This window comes from Lethenteron reissneri, chromosome 27, assembly GCF_015708825.2.
Source record: "Lethenteron reissneri isolate LAM-NWPU_2019-01 chromosome 27, ASM1570882v1, whole genome shotgun sequence".
Lineage (NCBI taxonomy): Eukaryota > Metazoa > Chordata > Hyperoartia > Petromyzontiformes > Petromyzontidae > Lethenteron > Lethenteron reissneri.
The window spans coordinates 13,330,766-13,357,123 of record NC_083805.1 but is presented as its reverse complement, the minus strand read 5'-3'; the positions used below and the strand labels follow the sequence as shown (position 1 = coordinate 13,357,123).

General features: G+C 48.2%; 1 protein-coding gene across 1 annotated transcript; it reads right to left on the bottom strand.

Annotated features, from left to right (window-relative positions):
* Nucleotides 1–274: 274 nt before the first annotated feature.
* HP1BP3 (heterochromatin protein 1 binding protein 3) lies at nt 275–25,484 on the bottom strand. The gene is given in 15 exon segments (XM_061561216.1): nt 275–4,631; nt 5,072–5,263; nt 5,635–5,746; nt 6,963–7,095; nt 9,234–9,324; nt 10,065–10,210; nt 13,582–13,650; nt 14,453–14,596; nt 15,508–15,631; nt 16,354–16,612; nt 18,167–18,217; nt 20,934–20,994; nt 20,996–21,025; nt 25,218–25,310; nt 25,416–25,484. Coding segments are annotated over 15 exon segments (2,121 nt in total). The 3' UTR covers nt 275–4,084.
* Nucleotides 25,485–26,358: the final 874 nt, after the last annotated feature.

Here is a 26,358-nt window from a genome sequence, read left to right as displayed (position 1 = left end):
GAGTTGTGGTCATAGCTAAGTTGGTTGAGACCATTAACTGACTCTACTTGGGTAAATGGGTTAATTAATGGTGACTGCTAGCATACAAATACAATATCTCGGGTGCTGACTCAATCGCTGTAAACAGCTTCCTGTGTCAATACAACAACAGAGTTGCAACTCAGTCAGAATCCAAACTGAGAGCAGAGAAATAAGATCATAGCTCACTCCATTGTAAGCAACATGAATTTGTAATCTCTCCACACCAAACCATATAAACTCCAGGACCATTGAATGGAATCAAATGTCAAAGTTTAATGCTTCTTTATGAACTAAAACAATTGGTTAGTATGTACTACTCAACATGCATTTGCTAAGCGTATTACAAAAAACACAAAGGAAAATTAAGAAAGACAAGCTGGTCAAGCCAATACTATATGTGGGCCTTCACACATCTAAATACTCTCTAATAGATCACAGCGGGGAGGGAGTTCGTAGTCTGTTATCGTTGTTATTAAGTCTGGGCGATCACAACATTAAGATAATCGCTACAGCCTTCAGCATAGCTTGTCCTGTTACGGCAACATTGGGTATAAAGGTGTTGTCTTGGAAAGTGTGGCTAAGAAAGCTCAAGATGCAGTAATAACTGGGGCTGCACGATGCAGGTGAATGTGTAATGACAGGTGGGGCAGACACTCGCTGATGCCCAGCTTACGCAAATACAGAGGTACCGAATGCCAAACTTGGAACGTTCACGCAATGCAAATAACATTCTGCCAGCAGACCTGACCCCTTCAAATATTGCCAGCGAAGAGGAAAAAAAAATCCATACAAATTGCTGAGCACTGAAATGCCAATAGCTGTTGGAAGCAATGCAAGCCATTGTTATTTGTGGTGTCCTCTTTCATGATCATACCCTTTTCCAAAACATGATGTTTCATACTTAGGACAGTGTCTGAATATAACTATTTCATAGCGTTGCATTTTTTTTTTTCAGAACTGCCCGTGCTGATTTAATATCATCGAACTCGCGCCTTTGACCTGATATTTTACTTGCTGGGGCTGTCAAGAGCGAGACCGGCAAATTCATTTGAATCCATTAAACATCTGCGGGGAAGACAACGGCGGTTTACCGTTTGCCTTTAAGACACAGAATGGGTGGCTTCTACAGAATAGTACTTTAGTAGTACAGCGCATAAGCAGTGACTCAAGATGCAGCCCAGAAATGATGTGACTGACACCTGTTCAGATGCTTCCAAACGACGTGTAGAAATTAAGTGAGAATATTTGAACAGTCATCACAACCGCCCAGTTTGGAAGTGGACGCAGAGCAATGGGAGTAGGTCCCCCTCTTAAAGCTTAAACAATTAGTCAAATGTGGACGTCAGTTGCTTCTCGACCATTGTTAAAGAAAGCAGCCTTTCCCTTTTAAATCACTGGTATATCAAACAGTGATGAATACAGAACATGATCTTAGATCGCTTTAATAACCGCTCTAACAGCTTGATTACGATCTTTTCACATTACTAATGTCGTGTTGAGTTCTAAAGCTATGTCTTTGCTGATGATACCGAGAAGTTGGAATTTGAAACTGGTTCAACGTTTCCCATTAAATGGGGGCATCCATTGGAATTGGTTTATGTGGTCAAACTAAGCTGACGAGGCTTAGTAAAGTTTAAAACCATTCCATGCTTGACTTGTGTTTTTATTAAAAACATGCCTAAGGGAATCAAGATAATAATGCCCTCCGACTTACTTCTGTTCGACAATCGAACCTTATTACCTATTTAGTGGCATTTTTTGAAACGGCAAACAAAATTAAGGTATGGTTATCAAAATTACACCACAAAAACCAAAGCAGCTTACTTTCATGTTTCTGTATGTATGCATGTTGAACTTACTTCGCATCCATACGTAGCCAACCATGCTAATTGGAGTTGGCTAAAACAATATCGTTCCAAAAGAAAATCCCTCCCTAAAATTAGGTCAAAAATAACTCTGCAACAGGAACAAACTGGGAAGTTCAAGCCACACAAAATCACGACTGTGATGTTCGTATTTAACTTTCAACCATTTCGTTGTCTGTGTGAACACATTTGAACCTGTCAGCCATGTTGTCAATGCCAAAACGAAGTCATTGTCTACACACGCACAATAAAATCGTACACCGTAACGCAGCAAGGGTGGTATAAGACATTCCTTATCGATACCGTTCTTCTGCCTTGCTGGCAAGCAAGCTTCTACGACACTTCTCTAGGTGAAGCTTACAACAAAATGCTAGCTGTATTATTAATAGCAATACATACTTAAAATAAGAGAGTATACAAAATGTATAAGCATTGTAACTGAAAATTATTACTTTTAAAAACTAAACTATCAAACAGATTGACATTTTCACATTGAGAAAATTCTGCTTGTGGGGGCCTGCATACGATGGCCTTGCACAGCAGATGGTGACAGAGTGTTTAGCATCTTCTAGATTTGAAGCTTTCGTGACTGCAAGGATTCATACTCTTAGTTCTTTCGGTAAAGTCACGTAGGTAAAAAATTAAATTAATAAAAATAAAACGTCCACATCGCCGACTCTCGTGTACCACTTACTGCCTTCTTTTAGCCCCGCCCCACTCCCTCCCGATACGTTCCATTCATTGGCTACCACATTCTGATGAGCGCCCCCCCCCCCTCTCCTCCCCCCTCAACTTGCATTTAAGGGCGTACATCTTGAATCCTTGCCTCACTTGATGCAGCAAATCTGGCTGTGACGGTCCCACCTGATGACGGAGACTTGTGTTGCCTCCGAAACGTCGTGATTTTTATTGTTTTATTTTTATTTATTTCATTTTTTACCTACGTGACTTTACCGAAAGAACTAAGAGTATGTTAAGCATCTGCTTTGCACAGGACACGCACAATGCGGTGGTAATAAAAGCGTGGTGGGATTTGAACTAAACCATTACACCGAGTGCCACGATTAACTTCAGGGAGCCACAACCTTGGCCATGAACACCAAACTCTCCAGAGTTCTGTTACTAAATATTTCTCCAGATGTTTGTGTACTCTTCCATGTTCACCCACCTTATGAAAAGTGATCAACGTTGGCATGTTAGGTTAACAAATAAATGCGATGCAAGTATCGATTTATTTTGTATGTTCATCACCGATTGCGATATCACAATTTGTATTGTTATAGGAGTCATGTAACAGAGAGAATAAAAAGTAATTCCAGAACTCCTATAATCAGCAGAGGCTAGAGGGGTGGCAGCATAAAATTACACAAAACTATTTTATATAGGATCCCCTTCAATCATAGTCCTTTATTACACAAGAAACCAAGAATTAGCAGTGATTTGTTTGGCAATGTGTTCTACCAATATCAATCTCTAACACTGCCCTGCTGACAATGCATTCCCTGTTAATGTCAGGGGTGAATGCATGTCTTTTTAGAGGGGACATTATGTTGTCCACCGACTTTAGAATGGACATTTAAAAAAATGTTTGCGTCACTATTGGGACAAGTGGGCCAATGTCTGCCGGCGGAAGGCGAACTAAATTTGCCTGGAAGATTAACGACTGTATACTGTGACAAATAATAAGGGGTTAGAGAGAGGGAGTGCATTAAAAAGATGGGGCACTGGTAACTAATAGGAATTCACACAGCCTCAGGGAAAAGGACATCTCAACTACATACACATGATTAAAATTGTGTTACTACTCGATTACTCGTCGTGGTGTGGCTACGACTAGAGGCCTGGATCGGCACAAAATCCCACGAGGCTCCGGGAGCCCAAACCAGGCACTCACGAGGAATCCTAACAAATGTGCACGCGCGCGAGACCCACGCGCGTGCACACACACGCGCACGCAGAGCACCTTCAATCGTCGGCGAGCCACGGTGTACGTCGTAAAGCACGCCGGGCTCAAAAAATAAGAAAACTTAAAATACCATCGTTGTGCCGCTAAACTAGCGTCGACACGCACGCAACGAGACCGGACATATTAATATCACTCATGAAGGCCCAATAAACAAACGTTAAAGAAGAACAAAAAACTGTATCAAAGACACCTCAAGGCTTTTCCTAACTAGGGTCTGCGCCGTCGTACAGGCCTAGTGCCGTCTGGGCCTCATCTTTCGTGCGGGCGATGCCGCAACAACACCCTTCACGGCGGTGGCCTTGCGCGCGGCCTTGCGCGCGGCCGGAGATCCTTTCTTGCTCGCCTTAGCGACCGCAGAACCTGCCGCCTGCTTTTTGCCGGCGGTTTTGGGCGTCGCGTCGCTCTTGGCGACGGCTTCAGCCTTGGGCTCGGCGGCTTTGGCCGGAACCTTCGCCGAAGCGACTTTGAACCTGGTCGGAGTCTTGGCGGCGACGACGACGACGACGGGGGGGGGCGCCGGCGCGGCGACGGAGCTGCGAGATGCGCGGCCGCCGCGTTTTTGCCGCCCGGCAGGGGCAGCCTTGCCTCGCGACGCCGCCTGCTTGGCGGGGGCGGCCGCGACGACAGCTGGCGGGGCAGCGGCGGAGCGGCTCGCGCGCGCGCCGCGCTTGACCGGCGCGCGGGCCTTGGCGGCCGTGCTGCGCTTGCGACTGTGGGCGGCGCGGCCCGACGAGGCAGAGGACCGACGCGGGGTCTTCTTGGCGAGCACCAAGCGAGGTCTGGGGGCACAGGTACAAGGTCAGGGCTGTGAGTACTCTTGATGCGCAAACTCCAACAGATTGCGCACTTCAGTTGGCGGTTGAAGTTCCAAGTGGATTGCAACCCTCAAAGGAATGGTGCCGCTCCCCGTGGTTGCCACCCCCCCCCACCCCGATCCGTGGATCAGACAAATCACCGAGGACACGGGTGTATGCCGCAACAGTCCTTCGCCGACTACACGCGATGATTGATTGTGGTGCTAAAGCTATGGTTATGACAGCAGCCTTGAAGGCGAGTGTATTCGTCCTTTGGTTGCTACACCAACCTTAATGTTAGTGCTAAAGGTCTTGTTAATATAACAGACCTTAGCGCTGGTTTGCTAATCCCACTGTTAAGATAATTATTGTGCTGCTGATATTGTTACGACAGCAGGTGCAGGACAGGGGATGAGCCGTCGCACCTCTTGCGTGCCCGAGCATGCCTTGGCTCAGAGTAGTCGCTCTCAGACTCCTCGTCCTCATCATCGTCGTCGTCCTCATCATCGTGCTCTTCCTCCTCTTCATCCTCGTTGACATCTTCCATGTCGTCATCGGTGTCTCGGCCGGCTCGGCCCTCCAGCATATCCTTGTCCTCTGGGAAGAGAATCAGGGGGCTGCAGAGATGCACAGGTACAGGGTTAGAGTGTGGGTGCACCGTGAGTGGAAGTACGAAGTGTGACGTGTCTGTGTTTGAGGAGCTGTGCGAGTGTGCGTGTGAGGTGTGAGCATGTGGGTACGTGCAGGTACGTGCAGATACGTGGTGTATATGAGGTTGTGTGTTGTGTATGTAAGGTGTGGGGTTTAGGTGCGTGGATTGACTGTGTGGTTGTGTAAGGTGTGGGATGTGGGTGTGTGGATGCACTGTGTGGTTGTTTATGGTGTGGGATGTGGGTGTGTGCATGCAGTGTAGTTGTGTATGTACGATGTGGGTGTGTGCATGCATCGTGTGGTTGTGTGAGGCACAGGGTAAAGGTGTGTGGGGCACCTGGGGTAGTACGGAAATGCGAGGCGGTAGGTTCCACTGAAACCGTGACCCGAGATCTGATCGATCCAGCCGTTACGCACGCACTTATGCAGCACGCGCTTCAGCACGTGGGCTGTACACAAACATAAGTACACACGCACAAAAAAAACATCAATCAAGAAACAAAGATAAAGATTCCTCAAGTGGCCATACATACGATGAAAATAAGAATAGGTTTTACCCCCTCGTATGCCGTACCAGCCTTCATAAGTGCTCGCCAACAACACTTGCCCCAACAGTTCTGTTAAGGCTATACGGGGGATCTTTGTCTTTGACTGTAATGAGTGATCAGGCTTAAAACTAAGTCATACATACTGTTGGAGTAAGTGCTTCTGGCAAGCATCTCCATGAAGGCCGACTTGGCACACGAGGGGCTGCCAAAACTATGCCCGACCTCCTTCGTTTTCCAAGTGCCAATATTTCCACACCTCACCAAGTAATCGTTCAACGCCGAGTCATCCTCAGGGAGACCTAACACTAGTGCATATGTTTGCTACTCATCAGACTCTTTATTTAGACTGGATTAATCTAATGAGCTATTTTTTCAGTGATGTTGCCCATTACTACTATAATAGCCCAAAAATGTGTAACGTGTGTGACGTCACTCCACATGCCGCACCCCCTCGACCCCCCCCCACCCCCCCCCTCATTAATAATAAAACAATCACGAGCGGGTGGATTTTTTCACTCAAACGGAAAAAGGTCGAACGGAAAGACATTTTTTATCGCAAAGTCGCTTCGAATATCACGTTTCCTTACAGAAAGTGACGGTTAAAAATTAATATATGCAGGACATTGCTACATCCATACGTGATGTCACTGCAAAAGCGCCCCCCGCCCCGTCATTACTATCATAAGCAAGACATTTATTTACGCAAATTCGCTTTAAATTAGACGTTTCTTTATTGAAAGTTAATCAGAAATAATTATACGCAGCAACAAAGTGTATTTGGTGTCTTTATTTATTTCTTCAGCACCTGAAACAAAAGGCAAGTCTAATTTTTGCTTCTAAATTATGATAAAATATAAACATTTCTCTGTGATTTTCCAGACATTGTATTGAATTCAAATTGATTACAACCCCAGCGAGCGAAAGCAGAAGAAAATAAAGTATCAAGGCAGTGATTTTGAACTAATTGAAGGAGAGTTAAATGCAGTCCTATAGTGGCAAAACTAGGATAGCAGCGGTGCCGGCGGTGCTCTTGACAACATTTAACTCTCTGTGACAAACGGGGCCACATCTACAATCATCTTTTTTTTTTTTCGTCGCAGCGCCCACGCAGCCTTACCCTTGACGCCATCCGCAGCGAAGTGCTTGCGTAGTGCCGTGGCGGACGCCGTTTTGGGCTCATTCATCGCCACAATCGCCGTTGAAATGGCACGCTCCAGTGGCTGCCGTGGAAACGGAGACCTGGGAGAAAGCTGGGGGCGGTGCGGAGTGAGAGAGGGAGGACAGACGTGGGAGGTGGGGGAGATCAGAATCTTTATTTAACCTGGAGAAATCCGATGAGCTATGCAGCTCTTTTTCACAAATCTCCTTGATAGTAAGAAGGACTAGGATGAGGGGCAGCTCCAGTTGTACTCCCAGTGCATCCCTCCCTCTGGTGTCACCAAGGGCCTGGGGTAAAGCTGTTCAACGAAATGTACCGCTTTGTAGCGAACATCATAAATGCAGTATCGACTCTCCAACGTTTGAACTCAGGAATTTGGCATCCTTCCAGAGATGTGCATTCGAGGCGAAAATGCCACGGACAGGTCAGTGGAGAATGACTTAGCAGGTGCTCACTGCGTGTATTTATCCCCAACGTCAGCAGCGTCATCTGTGTCTGCACGTGTGACTGTGTTACTGCTTGAGTGTAACGTTAAGCGTGTGAATAGAGGCAAGTGTGTGTATACGACTGTGTGATTTAGTATTTTGTATTCATTCTAGATTTGAAGCTTTCGTGACTGCAAGGATTCATACTCGTAGGTTTTTTCGGTAAAGTCACGTAGGTGAAGATAAATAATAAAAACAACAGAAATAATAATATAAACGTCGTGATTTTTTTTCTTCTATTATTATTTCTATTATTTTTATTATATATTTTTACCTACGTGACTTTACCGAAAAAACCTAAGAGTTAATATTTTGTATGTCTGACAATTTGCAGTATGCAGTTATTCTGATATCCTGGAGAAATCTGATGAGTTATGAAGTTCTTTTCTTTTTTTACAGATGTCCAGTAGGGGCCGGACAAAGTTACAACAAACAATATAAAAAAACGATAAGAGTGCAAAGTACAGGTAACTGTAAGCAAATCACAAAAAATAAATACAAGTAAATTAGTTAAAATTGCACAAGTACCCCAATTCCCAAGCTTGGGCAAGGCAGAAAAACAACACGCATGTCGCACAAGATTGTTTATGCGTGCAGGTGTTTGTGTAATAGTCTGAATCTAATTAATCACAGTTTAAGTCGATGTGTATGTGTGTGTGGGTCCATGTGTCAGTCGATGTGTGTGTGTCAGTCGATGTGTGTGTGTACGTCGAAATGTGTGTCTGCGCGAGTCCATGTGCATTTGTAAGTCGACGTGTGTGTTTCAGTCGATGTGTGTGTGTGTGTGTGTACGTCGATATGTGTGTGTGTGTGTGTGAGTCCATGTGTGTGTTAGTCGATACGTGTGTTTGTGTAAGTCCATGTGTGTGTGTAGGTCCATGTGTGTGTGTAGGTCCATGTGTGTGTGTGACTATGTATGTGCGTGTGAGTCGATGTGTGCGAGTGTCTAAAGTCGATGTCTGTGTGTTACTCCACTTGTGTGTGTAAGTAGATTCTGTGTGTTTGAGTCCATATGTGTGTGTGTGTGGAAGTCGATGTATTTGTGTGTGTGGGTCGATGTTTGTGTGTGTTTGGAAGTCGATGTGTGTGTGTGTCTTTTTAGCCCGAGCAACGCCGGGTACTTCCCGCTAGTCTCCGATAAATAAGAACAATGATTTGAAAGTCCGCCACCTCGTGAAAACCCGTCCCCTGTAATGTGATTGGTAAATCCCTCTCTAAAGCAGCCAAGCTCTCAAAGCTTGCAAAAATGAAATTGTTGGTGTGTGATTGTGTGCGGTTGTGCGCAGTTGTGTTGGGGGAACGGTAGTGTAGTGGTTTGTGTGCTGTGCTACAAACCCGGCGACCCGAGTTTGATTCCTGCTCACGGCAAATAGCAGTGACAATCATCTGAACCAGTCCTGCGGCTCCCTTCTAGGTAGACTCAGCCTAAAATGAGTACCTAGTATGGTACATAAACATCACCACTGGGGAGGCAAAGGTGGCTGGGCGTGGTGCTGGCCACTCACCCCCTCGTGGGCCGTGCTGTCCTTTAAAGGTGCTCGCTAACATCACTTGCCCCAACAGTCTGTTAAGGCTATAGTGGGGATCTGTCTTTGCAGTTGTTTCTTTGTGTGGTTGCTTTTGTTGTTTTTGTCTTTGCATACGATTGTGTGTGACTGTGCATGGTGTTGCATCATTGTGCGCGGTTGTGTATGATTGTCCTTGGTTGTGTGTAACTTGGTGTGGTTTGTGCGCAGGCTGGAACCTGGAATGTCCCAGAAGCTCCTTTGCCTGTGATTTGCTCCAGCTGCCCTTTCCCAACGCAGCGCTGTAGAGCTTGCTTCAGCATGGTGGGTCTAGACAAAAGCACACACACAACACAATCATTCCCCACCCATCCAGCCTTCCAGGCTATCTGGAACGGTACTGTTAGGGAACACTTATTAAGGAATACACAGAACACAAATGAGGGAATTCTGGCCACAACCAAAGAGATGCACCAAACAAGCATGCAGACTACACCACAGCAGGAATTAATTTCAAGCCAAGTTTACCTATGGGTGGCCCAGGCCAAGTTGAGTTGCCAGTTGCTGATTACAATGTGAATCATGTTCAGGTTTCCCACCCGGGTGGTCAGGACCACAGATTACAGTGTTCGAACTATTGACACCACGATTCCCCCACATTCAACATATGTATACACACACATACCTATGTATGTATGTGTGTGTACACGCAGGTTTGCATATGCACAATGCAACTCACACAAATAACTTTTGGTGAGCAACCATTTAATGCTGCTTTCCCTAACTTGAAGAGTGCCCGCTCAGAAATTGCATTGTGTGGGCTTGGCACATCAACTTCCACCTCAGCCGTTGCAATACAGGACGCTAATCAAGAATGCCGTCTCCCGAAGAACAGAAGCGAAAAACCCAGGGAGTCATTTGTAAGATCACAACGCATGTTTATCTCTCCCCAGCAGAGAGACCTGAGCAGCACTGTGGAAACACGTCATTTGTGTTTGAATGAGGACGGCTGAACGCGGCAGTAGTTGGATGCGGCATGTGCTGGAGGCGGATAAGTCCAGTTTGCTCACCTGTCACCCACGGGCAGGTGCTGGTAGTGCTGCAGCAGGTACTTGCGGATAAAGGCAACCGATGCCTCCTTGGGCACGCAGACGCGCGTAAACGCCAATGGCAGGGCATCCTCCAGCTTGGTGGGAGGAACGACTGCCTGGGGACCCTGGAGATTGCACAAGGACAAATATCCCCCGTAAAGCCTTAACAGGCTATATATTCTGGGTTTTTTCGGTAAAGTCACGTAGGTAAAAAATTAAAATTAATAAAATAAAAATATAATAAAAATCACGACGTTTCGGAGGCAACACAAGCTTCCGTCTTCAGGTGGAACCGTCACAGCACGCTTGCTGTATCAAGTAAATGAGAAATTCCAAGAGATCCAACCCCGTATATATACTTGTTGAGGGGGGAGGAGCCAGGACAGGCCCCCTTTTTATTATTAACAGACTGTTGTGGTAAATGCTGTTAGTGAGCACTTATGAAGGCTGACACGGCGCATGACGGGGTGGGGAGGCCAGCATCATGCCCGACCGCCTCTGTCTCCCGAGTTGCAAAGTTTACACACTGCACCAGTTACTCATTTGAGGTCAAGTCGACCTAGAGAGGCCCAGGACCGGTTCAGATAATCGTCACTGGTGTTGGCCGTGAGTGGGAATCGAACTCGTGTCGCCGAGTTCATAGCGCAGTGCGCTAACCGCTACGCTACCTGCTCCCCATTGCACACACACATGCAAAAATATCCCCTGTTTAGTCGTACATGCCTCTTCCGCCAGCAAGTCCAAGCCGAGCCAGCGCAGGGCCCTCACGGTAGGGGTTGTTTTACACCGGATATTTGGCATGCCGAGCTGGAACGAAACTGTGTAACGCCTGCCTCACAAGATGTCCGAATCTCGCTCGGGGGCAAAGCAGGGCCAGGGGTGAAACGAATGGCGTGTCTAAATTTTGATTTAAAGCTTTCGTGACTGCAGGGATTCATCTTCTTGGTTCTTTCGGTAAAGTCACGTAGAAGGGAAATAATAAAATAATAAAAATAAAACATAATAAATAATTCTCACGAAGTTTCGGCCACAACGCAAGCAGCCGTCCTCAGGTGAAGAACAGGTCTGTCAGACGCTGTTTTCCCGACAGACCTGTTCTTATTTCCCTTCTACGTGACTTTACCGAAAGAATCAAGAAGATGAATGACGTGTCTATTGCATGTGAGGTCTGTGTCAGTCCGTACACTGCGAGGACACAATGTCGTCGAGTCATCGAAAACCATCTTCACTCGTTCGTTGCATGGGGAACAGCTCAGATTCTGCAGTGGAAAAGCAACCTGGCACTTCCTGAGCTTGCTTAGGACTCCTCAGTGTGGCTCCAGCTATGCTGGGGCTATTAGCCAGCACCTACGAACACCGCCACGGAACAAGAGAGAGTGGTGTGGTCAGCACCATGCTCGGCTACCTTTAGTCTCCCCTGAGCTGATGTTTAGACACTGCACCAGGTACTCAATCAAAGGCCAAGTCAGCCTGGGTAAAGCCTACGACAGCTTTAGATACCACTTGACACCTATTTTATCCGCGCCCAGAAATTAAACCTGGGTCGAAGATTGTTAACCACTGCACACAAATACCAGCGCTCACACCTCCAACGACTGCACGCACACAAGTGCACGCACACCACCAAATGCAAGACCTATGCATACACAAACATGCACTCGTGTGGTGGACGATGCACGAAAGCTCCTAAACAAAATTTTGCACCGAATCAATGGTATGCACTCACTGAGCACAAGTGGACATAAATGCAGCAAGGCAAAGGCATGCACACGCACATTGTGAGAACACACACAAATGTTGATGGAAGAACGATATTACTAATGTTAAGGAGAAGCCACGAACCAGACAGGCCACGCGGTTCGGTGTTTCCGATCCCCCACTGCAGCCGGTTGCGTACATTACAAGACAGGCGGATAGGCTGATGTTCTGTCCTTCTCATGGACAGGGAAATGAAGTGTGACCCCCTTCACCCAAAGTTTATAAACAAAAATTCGTTGTCTGTTGCAAGAAATCCTGCAGGGACCCATAAATACAAAGACACACTCACACACACAAGTTGAAATGTCTGAAGTGTTACTCAATATTGCCACCTTCTCTCGCTCTCATATTGCATCAGGTTTCATGTAACGTGTGTGTGGTTAGACTCACCCTTGCTACGGAGTGGATACGTTCCCCCCCCCCCCTTGCTGCTGAATGGATAAGTTCAGCCCCCTTGCTGCTGTGACGTGTATATACTACGAAGGTCCTAAAGATGTAAATGTGTGTCACAGTATGTGGAGCAGCCTATACTATGGTGTGTCTGATGATACTCTGATAACTTATTCTACCAGATGAGAGCTCATTATCTCTTTTACGGGAGAGACCTGAGTTACGCGAGAACATTTTGGCCGTGATTTTCAATTAAATTGTGAATGAGTGTTTTCCTGACGCCAGGCACGCAGTGGTGTACTTTGATTCAATGGCATCACAGGTGAACTTTATGTAATCTCGACAAATTTCTCACGTTATTTAAAAGATGACAACAACACAAAAAACGCTCTTGTCTTGCAGCTCCACACCGAGACTGTGTCTCACGTGGTTTAATATTCCTTTTTAAGAAAAAAATACTTTAAAGTGATTTTCAGGAGCAATGCAGTGAATATTGTGGTGTTCACCATGTTTTTATTTGTCAATTTAGTCACTTTGATGTGATATTTGCTCACTTACATAGCTTGACCTCATGTCTGACAGTCATAGGTACAGAGCCAATGTGAGTACCGACAAGAGCTACTTGTTTCCAGGGTTATGCCCTCCTTTTTGCAATGTGTTACTCGGACCAAAATCATCATGCACGTACATTATGAGACCTCCTTTGCCAGTAGCAAGATATAGCAATAGGTTTTTACCCTTTTATCTGGCACCAAAACTGACACCTTTATACAAGGGATCATGTTTGCAATAACCACAACACAAGCAGTCAAAATGCAAACAAAAAGAAAAAACTCTGATAATGATATGCACTATCATTGAAGTTGATTGGTCTCTACTGGTGGAGACGAGGCTCTAAGAAAAGCCGTCTCGGGTGTGGACCAATCAATTTCTAAGACAGTGCATATCATTATTATGGTTATTGCAAACATGATCAATTGTATAAAGGTGTCAGTTTTGGTGCCAGATAAAAGGGTAAAAACCTATTACAACATCACGCACGTATTTCATCTTTAATCTCATCGCACCAGTTAATATACATTGACTAAAGTTCAATGAGGAGTGCTCAATGTACCCAGACACACGGTACATTCTCAGATCTCACCAAATGATTGCACACTGCTACATATTTAAAATAATTTCGTCAGCTCGCTCAGTTGCGTCGTGCAACCTATCGATGGAATTTTTGAGGGAGCACGAACTCTCGTGTCCGCTCACCTGGGTAGACGCGACGAGGTTCTAATAAAGGCCGAGTGAAACTGGTGGCTGGAGGTGGGGGGGGTGCGATGTGTGCTGCTTGGTGCGTTACCGTTTTTCCATTTGCACGGGCACTTGGTTTGGACAGCTCAACCCTGCCAGAGGCCCCTTTGCCTGTGAGCTGGGGGGGGGAGGAACAAAAAATGACAAGTCACACACATACACAACAATTCCCCCTTACAGCCTACGTGGACTGTTTACACACTGCACACTCTGCAATTATTTAAAGCCGAGTGGCTCTAGGTGAAGCCCTGGACTGGTTTTCCACTCATTTTATCCAACGCCACGAAACAGAGGTTCAATGCAGCGCACCAACTACTATGGCACTGCTCCCCCAAGGACAAAGATCCCCCATATAGCCTTAACAAGTTGTTGAGGAAAGAGCTGTTAGCGAGCCCCTATGAAGGCACACAGATACACACGAACATACATAAGCACACTGGACATGAACAGAAATCACTGTCCAAGCATTTCGCACCAGCTTGCCTTCCACAAACAAGCATACACCACCAACACAACACATATACAAAGACAAAGATCCCCCCTATAGCCTTAACAGAATGTTGGGGCAAGTCCTGTTAGCGAGAACGTATGTGGGGATGAATACACACCACACGAGGTACTCATTCGAGGCCGAGTCGACCTAGGGGAGGCCCAGGATCGGTTCAGACATTCTTCACTGGTGTTGGCCGTGAGCGGGAATCGAACTCCCATATACACTCACTCATTCTCATGCAATCACTCATTGCCGAATCCTCAATTTCATCCCCATCACTCTTTCACTCTCGCAACCTCCCTTTGCCTTTCACATTTCCACTTCTGAATCAGAGCTACAGTATAGAGCTCAGTGGGCCTTACCTAGTAAAATAAAAAAACACGTACTCGTACTCCCTGACGCTATCCGCCCTCCCGCCCCACCCCACCTGGCGGATGCGTCCGCGCTCACGCTCGCGGCTCAGCGCCTGCTTCAGGAGGTAGCCACGGCGCTGCAGTCCAAGGCCCGGGTACTCGGCCACGATGTACTTCCTGAGGGCCACCACGGACGCCCCGCCGCGCTGCGCGCAAGCCTACTCACACCCCGCATGGACCAGGACCACCAGCCGTGACGCGCACCACACAAAAACCACGTGCACAAAAGATCCGCACGTAAGCACACGCAGTCGTTGCATGTGTAGTCCATGTGCGGAGGTATCATGCACACGCACTCAAACTACACCCTGACTACACACACACAGAGCAAAGGCATGCATATACAGCGACCATGCATAGAGGTAACGCATACACATTGAATGAATCGTCACAATACGAGGTTGCGATTTGATTGAATAATCTAATTTGTGCCGTTTTTACCATATTATTTGGATTGTTTATCTTTTCCCGGTCTCATTTGGAGTCTTGTCTGTCCCACGAGTTTAAATATTACATGAGCATATGCTTTTAATTAAATGTAGAAAATGCAAATAAATAATTCTCAGACACACACTATTCAATGCATACATCAAGTGTAGGAATGTATTTAAATTGACAAATCATTACATGCCTATGAGCACGCATGCGAGAACTTGTCACAAATCGGTGTCGCGATTCAAATATTTAATATATTTTTTTGACTGGGTTGTACTGTGGGTGTCATTCATATTGCCGTGTTGTATGTTCCGTCTCGTTCATTCCATTAGTTTATAGTAAACAAGTGCATACATTCTGAGATGCGGTCGTATTTAGATGCTACATAAATCCAAATTGTCTTGTAATTGACAAAAATGGCACGTGATAAATCGTGTCTTATGTGCACAAGCTTTGATGCATAGAGAATATTCCGAAGGTAGGAATCTCTTTTAATCAACTGCCGTGACCCTATTTCTAAATGTATGTATAGTCCAAGCTCGCATGCATGCATGTTATGCTAATGTTATGGACGCAACCGACTGTGTGCGCATTATGAGCAATTGTCCGTGTGTACGTGTATGCGTGTTCGTGCCTGCAGCGCCTCGGTCAGGATGGCAGCCATCTTAGGTCGGTTGGACGCAACGCGGCAAGTGCCGCGTTGCACCAGCGCATTCTGGGAGTTCGTGAGGCTGGCCCAGGAAGGGATGATGCGGCGCCTGCACGCAAGATAGATGACAAACTCACCATTTTTACAAGCCAAACCTTCGCAGCCATTATAGCAGAAACACGCGGATAAGTTGTAGGTGAGACATTCATGTATGTGTGAACAGCCCATTGTCAATCCACTGCTCGTGGAGGTTATTTTATTTTACTATAATTTCACCACGCTCATCAGTGCAAGTTGGTGTTAAGAATTCTCATGAAATCAACTATAAGTAAAATAGTAAAATTTTCACACCGGCTTGAGACCACCAATAGTAATTACCAAAAGGAGATGACACTTGGATTAAAATGTATTGTTACTAAACACGCATGTATTCACTGACTTTGTGCAGCGTTTGCATTAAGGGTCTACAGTAGAGTTTACAGTGTGTTCTAACACATGCATTCAAAAGCACCTCTGCTGTGCTTCCTGTCAATATTGGGCTCAATGTGGAGGGGACTGATAACGCCAGCCATGGGCTTCGTGTGCGCCGCACACGGCACACAGTTTTGTTCAAAGTCTAAATAGCCGGAAATGTTAATTAACCATAACATTCTATTTTGCGTGCTACAAATTCTCATTTCAGGAAGACAAAATTTAATAACACCTGGACCTGTGACAATGAATCTCTTCGGGTACAAAGGAATCGCACGGTGCAGTATATTTTTAAAGAACGTCAGCAGCGGCACAAAATGAAAATGCAAATGATGGCAAACATCGGCGTGGCGAGCTCACTTCTGCTTGCCGTCATCTTTCCCCGCACCCGCTGCTTGCACTCCCTTGGCCCCAGACACTGCCCCCTTGGCTGGAGACCCTGCCTCCTCTCCCTCTGGCCCCGCCTCCTTGTCCACGGTTTCCACCTCGTCGTTGGCAGTGGATGCGGTGTTGGCGGCATCATCGGTGTCTGCGTCGGGGACCGCGTCGGCAGCCTTGGGGTCCATGCTCACGAGTGGCTCAGCTCCGTCAGATGGGGGCACAGTCGCTTCACGATCAGCTGGGACAATAGCAAGGCGTTATTATTCATATTGGTAATGTACATGCACAACCCTTTTATCAATACACTGGTGGATGAGGGCTTCCGCATTTTGTGGCAGGTCATGTTGGTTATTTGGTTCTACTTTATTATGCTTGTGTGGGTTGGTAAATAGCAGTAAGCATGGATGGTGAGACAAAGTACATCATGGATTTGCTTCACTGTCCTTTGTTGACAACATAGCTTTACAGTTGCCTACAACATCTGTTTTATGCATGGTGGTCATCCATCCAAAATTCTTTATCGGGGATATAAGACACCGTACACCACCAAATCAATATATGACTTTATACGACCTCAATTATTAGTACATTTTATTTCCTGCCATTTTACTTGAAAACTTTTCCAGATCTATTTTATGAAAATGACATGAAGGTAACTTCCATGGACTAGGCTGTGCAGTCATTTATTAAATATACTACAGATCCTCAATTGCAGGGTTCTTCAACTGGTGGCCTGTGAAGGCTCTTGGAGTGGTCCACCAAGGTGTGGACTGCCGAGATATATGGCTCGTTGAGACATAAATAGGTACAGATTAGTGAGACGAAAGAGATATAAACAACAGAAATGAGACAGCTGTAGATAAGGGATAAAGATTAGTGGTCACATGTGCAGACGTTATGATGCCCCGGACCCCATTCGATGTTATAACAGATGACGTAACGTGGTCCCACCAGCAAATGCTAATCTTATTACATAGCCAGCTGGAACATATAGATGAAGAATCCTGCTCTATTAAAAGTATATGGAAGGCAGAGAATTTATTCAGGTAAATGGCATTAACGTATCCAGCAAAGCCTCTGAGTTGTTCAAGAGGATCATGCATGAGAATGTTGGACCAATACCTTTAAAATTAGTGTTTTTTGGATTGTAGGTAATCGGAGTATCCAGAGAAGACTAATAAGTACAAGCAAAAAACATAGGTTTGCACAGATGGGTTCACAAACCCACCTCACATCCCAGCAGATTTGGGAGTTTTATAAATCTGCACGATCCATAACGGTTTGCCTCCAAACCGCTGGATCACATAATAGCGTGCGCCACCACATCTGGCTCAAAAGCTTCATTCAGCCTCAGCTACAATTACATACATGTGCATAGCCGGCCGGTGAGTGCAACGCAAGTGTGGCAGTGTGCATGGTACCCTGCACGTGACAACATTGCCTGTGTAATGCGGGAGCACCAACGGTAACAATTTGGGCATCGTGTAGCACTTCTTTCTTCACTAATACTGATCCTGATGCTGTCTGCTGGACCAGGGGGATGAGGATGGTCACCAGCCTCCTGTCTGCAGCAGCTTGACAACTAAGGGAGCTCCACTTGTTGGATTGCCAGAAGCGAACACTTGAGTTGGCGTACAAACTTAATATTTGCGACTACAGTCCACCAAAGGTGTGTGTACACACACGTAATATTTCAGCCACAGCACTATTTAAACCAAGTGGTTATGGGTTGGCACAATCCTGAGCACACTGACACACTTGCACAGCAGTGTATGTGCATGCCAGCATTTACCTTTTGCTTTGGACTGTCCTTGCTTTTGTCTCTTCTTCAAAGAAGGCATGACTACATGTAAAATACACAATTACCGTGTTAATGAAATTACCAAACCCAGAGGGTGAAGATTGCTTATTAAAGCTTGAACAGCTTGTGGGGGAAAAGCATTAATTGTGGGGTGACATGTCACAACTGAAGGTGGATCAGTGGGGGATGTCTTGTGATATATGGATATATATCTGAAACATGGACAACAATAGTGAACATGGAACAAAAGCTAAATCGTATGCAAGCAATCAAGGATAAATGTATGCTGGGATGTATGCCGAGTAGAAAAAAAATGAAAATCAGAGAATAAATGCAAAATAGAGACATCGTGTCTCTCGTGGGATACACTGCTGGAGGTAATGATAGCAGTTGGGCGAGACCGTTGATGGACTGGCAGCCAAAGAATACATGACAGACAGATAGAGCGGCCACAGCATAGACTGCGTGGCGAGATCAACTCATGCACACAAACAAGATGACTTGTGGCATCGCAAGACCATGTGAGATGATGACGATGCGAGGCCTTCGGCCAGTTGTGAATTGCTGATGACAATAATACAAACGTCTCAGATGAGTCGAAACCAAATTGGGCCTCATCGGAGAGGTGCAACTTGGCCAATAAAAAAATCCACAATACATTGCACACGACTGCATGCATCTTTGACATGTTAACGATTTAAATTACGAGTTGAGTCTGATTGACCAATGTTTAGTCCAATAGGCATGCCTCTTGAGTAATTTCCACTGCTAAATGTGGGCTTCCCCATCTCGCAGGGCAATGGGGAATTGTTTGACAATGGCTTTACCACGCTGGGCAGTGTGGGTTGCTGATGGCAGAAAGTTTTGACTTGGGAGCATAAAAGTACGGTACAATAATTTATGTTTTTGCACTGCCCTCTGCTGACCACCATGTAGCCCCGTAAACGATATACAACATGTTTTTTGTGCAGTGGTCACCCATCCAGGCACTATCCAGGCTCAACTTTGCTTAGCTTCCGAGATGTGACGCGATTTGGATGCATTTAGGGTTATTTGCTCAAGAGGGGTTCTCATATTAATCTTATTTGATTATTTGCCGACCGCTCCTTTCCTGTGATAACTGAACTCCCTCACGATCAATGCATTTTCTTAGCCAATTATTTTCACTTAATCCCAGACAATTCCTCTCATAGACAAGCCCTCTCCAACCCTGCTCCACTTTCCATTTCCACGATCAATCGATCATTTTCGATTATCTGCCATCTCGAATGTCTCGCCCATTTTTTGAAGTTATATGTCTTTACCAAACGACTGCACCGTACTTGATATCTGCCCGACTAATCGTGGCACGATTAATGCATCCCTCCATTAATCACTTCAATCGATCAGCCCTTTTCAACCCCAATCGCTCAGCTTAAGTTGACCCCATGTCAAGGGTCAACTTTCCTTCTCGATTAAAGCATCGAGGCCAATCGATTTATTTCTCGATTACCTCCGAGTAATCGACTACCATCAATCCCAATTCGCCCGCAAAAATGCGCGAAGCACGCAAACCAAAACCCAAAACATCCGCTCGCCCTAAGAAACAAAAATCCCGCCTAATCGAACCCAGCTCATCGAATTATCGACCACGAATCATTCCACCATCCGAGGTGGGGATGCATTTCACCCACCTCTCGCTTAGCTAACGGTTTCAGTTTCATTGATTTGAATGTTTAGTCCAATAGGCATGCCTCTTGATTAATTTCCTCCTTCCAAACCATGGTCAAGCCACTGCTAAATGGGGGCTTCCCCATCTCGCAGGCCAATGGGGAATTGTTTGACAATGGGGAATTGTTTGACAATGGCTTTACCACGCTGGGCAGTGGTGGGTTGTTGATGTCAGAGAGTCAATTTGACTCGGGAGCATCAACAATTACAGGACAGTAATTTAGGTTTCAGCCCCGTGAGCAATTCGGCTCTTGAATCGGTTGCAACATGAACGAGCAACATCTTAAAGTGACTAAGTGCAAACATAAAATCCAGGAATCCAACACAAATCCACGGTGCCCCCCACTACACGTGGCGTGTTGTGGTGGTGGGGAGGAGGGGGGGGGGCACGAGGTTGCTAACGCAGCGGGGTCCACTGACAGCCTTCGGGGGGGGAGGGGGGGGCCTTTAGCGCGGCCTCTGTCAATACAGAAATTATAAAATACAGAAATTATAAAATACCGCCCCTTCCCCCGACCACCACCACCACCACGACTACAGTCATCGTCATCATCGTCGTCGTTGTCAACCCCGACAATGGTGTTGGACACGCGCGGCGACGGCGGCCGTCCTAGGGGGCTAAAAGTGAAGGGGGCACCGCGGGCGAACGCGTCGCAAACCCGACGAGGTGTTGTTGTTGTTGCTGTTGTTGTTGTTAAAACTCGGTACCCAGACAAACTACGACGGCGTGACTTGAGGAGAGAGAGAGAGGAGAAGGAAGGAGGCTAAGAGAGAGAGGAGAGAGAGACGACGATGAGGAGGAGGAGGAAGGGGGGGGGGCAGAGACGAAGCGCGCTGTCGACGCAGCCGCCATGTTCCCCCCGTGCGAGGCGAGCGCCTCGTCGTCCCCATCCTCCTCCTCATCGTCATCCCTCCCTCACCTCGCCCCACACAACGAACGCAGCAGCAGCAGCCGACGACGATTGCACGGCGCTGCCGGGAAGGAGGAGACGACGCGGGGCGCCAGGAACCTTCGGCGAGTGGCGGAGGAGACGGGGGCCGCCGTTACCTGGGGAAGGAGCGCTCCGCGGATCCGGATCCTTGCAGGAGTGAGGATCCGGATCGTTACTGGTTATCAATGGGATCCGGATCATGCAAAAACTACCCCCCCACCACCCCCACCCACCAACACCCCCCCCCCCACCAAGCCCCCCACCACCCAACCAGCCCCACCAACACGACCCACACCACCACCATCCCCCATCAACCCCCCCACTACCACCCCCCACCAACCCCCCCACCACCACCTCCCATCATCACTACCCCCCACCAACCCCCCCCACCACCATCACTACCCTCCACCACCCCCCCCCACCACCACCACCCCACTACCACCCCCACCAACCCCCACCACAACCACCCCCCACCAACACCCCCACAACCACCACCCCCCACCACCAACCCCCCCACCACCACCACCCCCCACCAACACCCCCCCACCACCAACCCCCACCACCACCAACTCCCCCCCACCACCCCCCACCAACCCTCCCCACCACCACCAACCCCCCCACCACCACCATCCCCCACCACCCCCCACCACCACCCCCACCACCACCCCCCACAAACCCCTCCACCACCACCATCCCCCACCACCCCCCCCCCACCACCCCCCACCAACCCCCCACCACCACCCCCCACCACCACCACCCCCCACCCCCACCACCCCCCACCAACCCCCCACCACCACCCCCCACCAAGCCCCCCCCCACCACCACCCCCCACCAAGCCCCCCCACCCCCCCCACCACCCCCAACACCACCACCCCCCACCAAGCCCCCCCCACCACCACCCCCCACCAAGCACCCCCCCCACCAAGCCCCACCCACCAACACCCCCCACCAAGCCCCCCACCACCACCGCCCCCCACCACCCCCCACCAACCCCCCCCCCCCCACCACCCCCCAACACCACCACCCCCACCAAGCCCCCCACCCCCACCCGATGTTGTAACGTGGGATCCGGTTCCCTGCGCTAAGCGAACGAGGGTCTCGCGTCAAAGTGGAATCCGGATCCCCCGGATCCCACGAGGATTGTCCAAAAAAATTCAATTTTAACATTTTTTTAAATTTAATTAAAGTCGCGGATTGTCCATAAATGTTTTACTTTCCCGCCGGGTCTCTATGTCCCATCCCCCCTCCCAAAAAAAACGCCCACTAGTATAGCTATAAATAATGCTTAAGTGAAGGAACTTGAGTTTGTCAATGAACAAAAACTAAAAATCTCCGTAGAAAATATCCTGGTATTTTTCTTTTGTATTACAAAAGTCCAGAAGAGTGCGCCCACTAAATGTACAGCACATACCTGTACAGACCAATTCAGACCTTATTGGTCACCTCGTGCCCTTATAAATCTCAACGTTCATCCTACAACGTCCCATCACAAGGGAGAGACACAAACAATTATACTGGTAGGAACCTCCTGGTTACACCAGCCCACAGGGGATTATTGTGTCCGTCCGTCCGTCGTGCAGGGAGGGGCTGGGTGGGGAGGGTGGGGAGGGGCTGGGTGGGGAGGGGCTGGTCACCCCGTGGTGCCCTTATAAAACTCAACGTTTCACCTACTCACGCCGGCTTGTGCCCGCCCTCACAGTCGGGCATATTTGCGGAATACACCACGCCGCCGTTGACCCTGCAGGCCATTGACCGAGCAACCCAACGTTCCTACCAGCTCCCTCCGCATGAATGTGTTTTAGACTGTAGGACGAATCTGATGAGCTATAAAGCTCTTTTTTTTCAAACTGATGTTGCCCATGAGCGGGAATACAACTGGGATGGAATGACTTAACAGGTGTTCACTTTGTGTATCCCCATCAACGTCAGAGGTGGCATCTGTGCCCGCGTGTGACTCTGTTACCACTCGAGTGAAACATTATGCGTTTGAATTAATATATGCAAGTGTTCATATATACGACTGTATGTGATTTAGTGTTTTGTATGCTTAACAGTATGCATGCGAATGACTGTGCGTGTGATAGAATCAGAATCTTTATTTATCCTGGAGTAATGCAGCTCTTTTTCACAGATGTCAAGTCGGTGCAGCTCGGAACGTTTCAACAACAAACGATACAAAAACATTATAGGTGCTTCGATTAAGTATTTTTTCTTCTTATTTCGTATGGATAACAGCAAATTATAAGATGTGATTTTAAATGTTATCCCATACCTGTCAACCTGTATGGTTTACCCGTATTCTTGTACGGGGAAATTGAGTTTCAGGTCCATACGGCGTACAGTCATTTCAATACCGGCAAAAATAAATAAAACTGTTTTTGTCTATTTGTGTTTCTCGCTTGTGATGGGATTTTGTAGGATGAACGTTGAGATTTATAAGGGCACGGGGGTAACCAATAAGGTCTAAATTGGTCTGTAAACAGGACCCTGCGGGGTGGGCTGGTAGGAATAATAATTAGTAACCGGGAGGAGCGATGCGCGCCAGAGGCTCCGAGTCCCCGCCCTCTACCCCGCCCCTTAGCAACGCGCCCTGCTTAAGTGGTGAGGGCGGCGTGTGGTGATCATGGTGATCGTGGGTGTCCGAGGAGTCGTGTGGATGCCGCTGTGTCGACTGTCCCCCGTCTTCAACTACTTGGGGCGAAGTGGTCGTTTGCAGACTTCACGGCGACCGACTTCAGCGAGGAGGCGCTTTTATCTCAGCGACGCCATCAAATCGACGACGCCGTGACAACAAAACGCAGCGATTTTTGCGGGAGCCGACGACTTGCTGACGCGCAGTTGACAGCCCCCCCAACACCCCGCCAACACCACCCTCAACACCACCCCTCCCACCAGCCCTCACCACCCCCCCACTACCCCCCACCACCACCCAACCACCCACCACCCCCCACCACCACCTTCTGCACTAGGCCTCGCGAAGCCTCCCGCACTAGGCCTCGCGAAGCCTCCTGCAGTAGGCCTCGCGAAGCCTTCTGCACTAGGCCTCGTGAAGCCTTCTCTGCAGTAGGCCTCGCGAAGCCTTCTGCACTAGGCCTCACGAAGCCTTCTCTGCAGTAGGCCTCGCGAAGCCTTCTCTGCAGTAGACCTCGCGATGCCTTTTCTGCAGTAGGCCTCGCGAAGCCTGCCGCACTAGGCCTCGCGAAGCCTGCCGCACTAGGCCTCACGAAGCCTTCCGCACGAGGCCTCACGAAGCCTTCTCTGCACTAGGCCTCGCGAAGCCTTCCCTGCAGTAGGCCTCGCGAAGCCTTCCCTGCAGTAGGCCTCGCGAAGCCTTCTCTGCAGTAGGCCTCGCGATGCCTTTTCTGCAGTAGGCCTCGCAATAAGGCGATTAAATGTATCTCGTGTCTGTGTTAATATAAATGTATCTTGTCTCTGTGTTAAAAAAACGTGCTGCGTTTCAGTAAAGTAAATTTGAAGCGAAGTTTAAAGTTTCGCCGTGAGGCCCCCGGAAGCGGCGGCCATCTTGTTTAGTTCACAGATCGCAGGGGGAGCGGGCGGCCATCTTGTCGGACAGACGGACAGACGGACGGACACAATCTATTGGTGGTCTGGTCCACTTCGTTCCTACCAGTATAAGGTAAGCACCTGTAATGAGAGAGCGCCATCTAGTGGGTGCCAGGGGGTAACTGTACGGGCACGATCGGGTAATTGGCATCCAATCCTAAGCAGGGATAACATTTGGGCCAAAGGTGATGGGCGGAGTCGGAGAAGAATGTTCGGGAACCATCGGGAAGGTTCCACGAGGGGGCGTGGCTGGAGGCGGAGCCTAGCATAGCTCCGCCCAGGAGGAATATAAGCAGAGGCAGGGGAGGACTTGCGGTCGGTGTGGGAAGCCTTGGTCCGGACTGCGTCGTTGCTCATCCGCACCTCACCATCGACCACGTGGCAGATCCCCCAGCGGAGCTCGCCTCTTCTCCTCGACACGCCGCCAGCCAGCGGCGGGATCGGAGAGAAAGTGGCGAACCTCGACGGTGGGACGGAGAGAACGCCTCATCCACGGCATTTGATAAAAGGGAAATAACCCGGAGAGGGAAGGGGCGGAGCCGAGCAGTGGCTCAGTTAATAAAGAAGCACCATTCAAGAGGCGTCCTGGAAGTCCTTTATTACACACCTGATAAAAGGTTGACATGAATGTTATCCACTCGATTGTTTGTTCATAAGCAGAATGGATCTCGCCCCATTCCTCCTTTGGCAGGAGTGAAGACAGGAGCAGATCCAAGTCCCGGTCGAAGCCGGGTAGTCAAGCTAGCCAATTATAATTGGTTCTAGAAATGTGCACGACTTGAGCATGTTGACACAAGAAAGAAGTGGAAACACATGACAAAACGTGCAGTGGGCACCTGCTCATGGATCGTGGTGGTGATGATGGTGGTGGTGATGGTGGTGATGTTGCTCGAAGTCCAACGGCGTCCGGATCCCCATGCTTCCGGTTGCTAAACGAATATGTTATAACGAGTCGCGCTCATTCCACACAACCTTCTTGCCACACATTCGACCACTGCCGAGTCATGACCTCGCCAACACGGTGGCTCGCTTGCCACTTTAATCAGCTGTCGAATGGCAGAATCTGTCAGTCCAGGGGAAGTCTGGAAAGTGATGCGAGTCATAGCTCTGCCCTGGTGGTAATATGCTCACTATTTAAACCAGCAGAACGCTTGGGGCGTTCGTCAACGGTTTCTGGCATAGAACATCACGGGCTGGGGACTTCGGTGGCCAAGGACCTGCTGCGCTGCAAGGATGCCACTCTCCGAGCTCGTGCAAGGAAAGCCTGCCCAGAAGCGACCAATGTGCATGCATTACCGCTGTATATGCATGTCTTTGCTCTGTGTGTGTGTAGTCAGGGTGCATGGTACCTCCACGCACACTATGCGTGCAGTGACTGCGTGTGCTTAACGTGCGGGTCTCTTGTGCACGTGGTGGCCATCAGGAAGTACATCGTGGCCGAGTACCCGGGCCGAGAACTGCAGCGCCGTGGCTACCTCCTGAAGCAGGTACTGAGCCGCGAGCCCGGACGCATCCACCAGGTTGGATAGGGCACGGGATAGTGAGAGGGTGGGGAGTAAGAGTAGGTTTTTTTTGGCGTCATCTGGTCCAACACCATGCGAGACTAGGTTCTAAGAAAAGCTGTCTCGGGTGTAGACCAATCAATTTCAAGGACAGTGCATACATTATCAGAGTTGTGTTTTTTGTTTGCATTCCGACCGCATGTATTGTGGTCAATGCAAACATGACTCCTTGTAAAAAGTGTCAGTTTTGTTGCCATCCGGTGGAAATTTAAAGCAGCCAAATACTATAAATGCAAGTTGATGCTAAATGGAGAGAAACCGGAGGAACTGGGGATAAATCCATGTGACAACGGGAAGAACGCGCAAACTCCAAATATACAGCAGGCGTCAGGGTCGGGATCGAACCCATGGCCTCCTGTATACCAGGCGAGGTAGTTAACATCTCCTAGCCACCATGCAACCCCATTTAATGGAG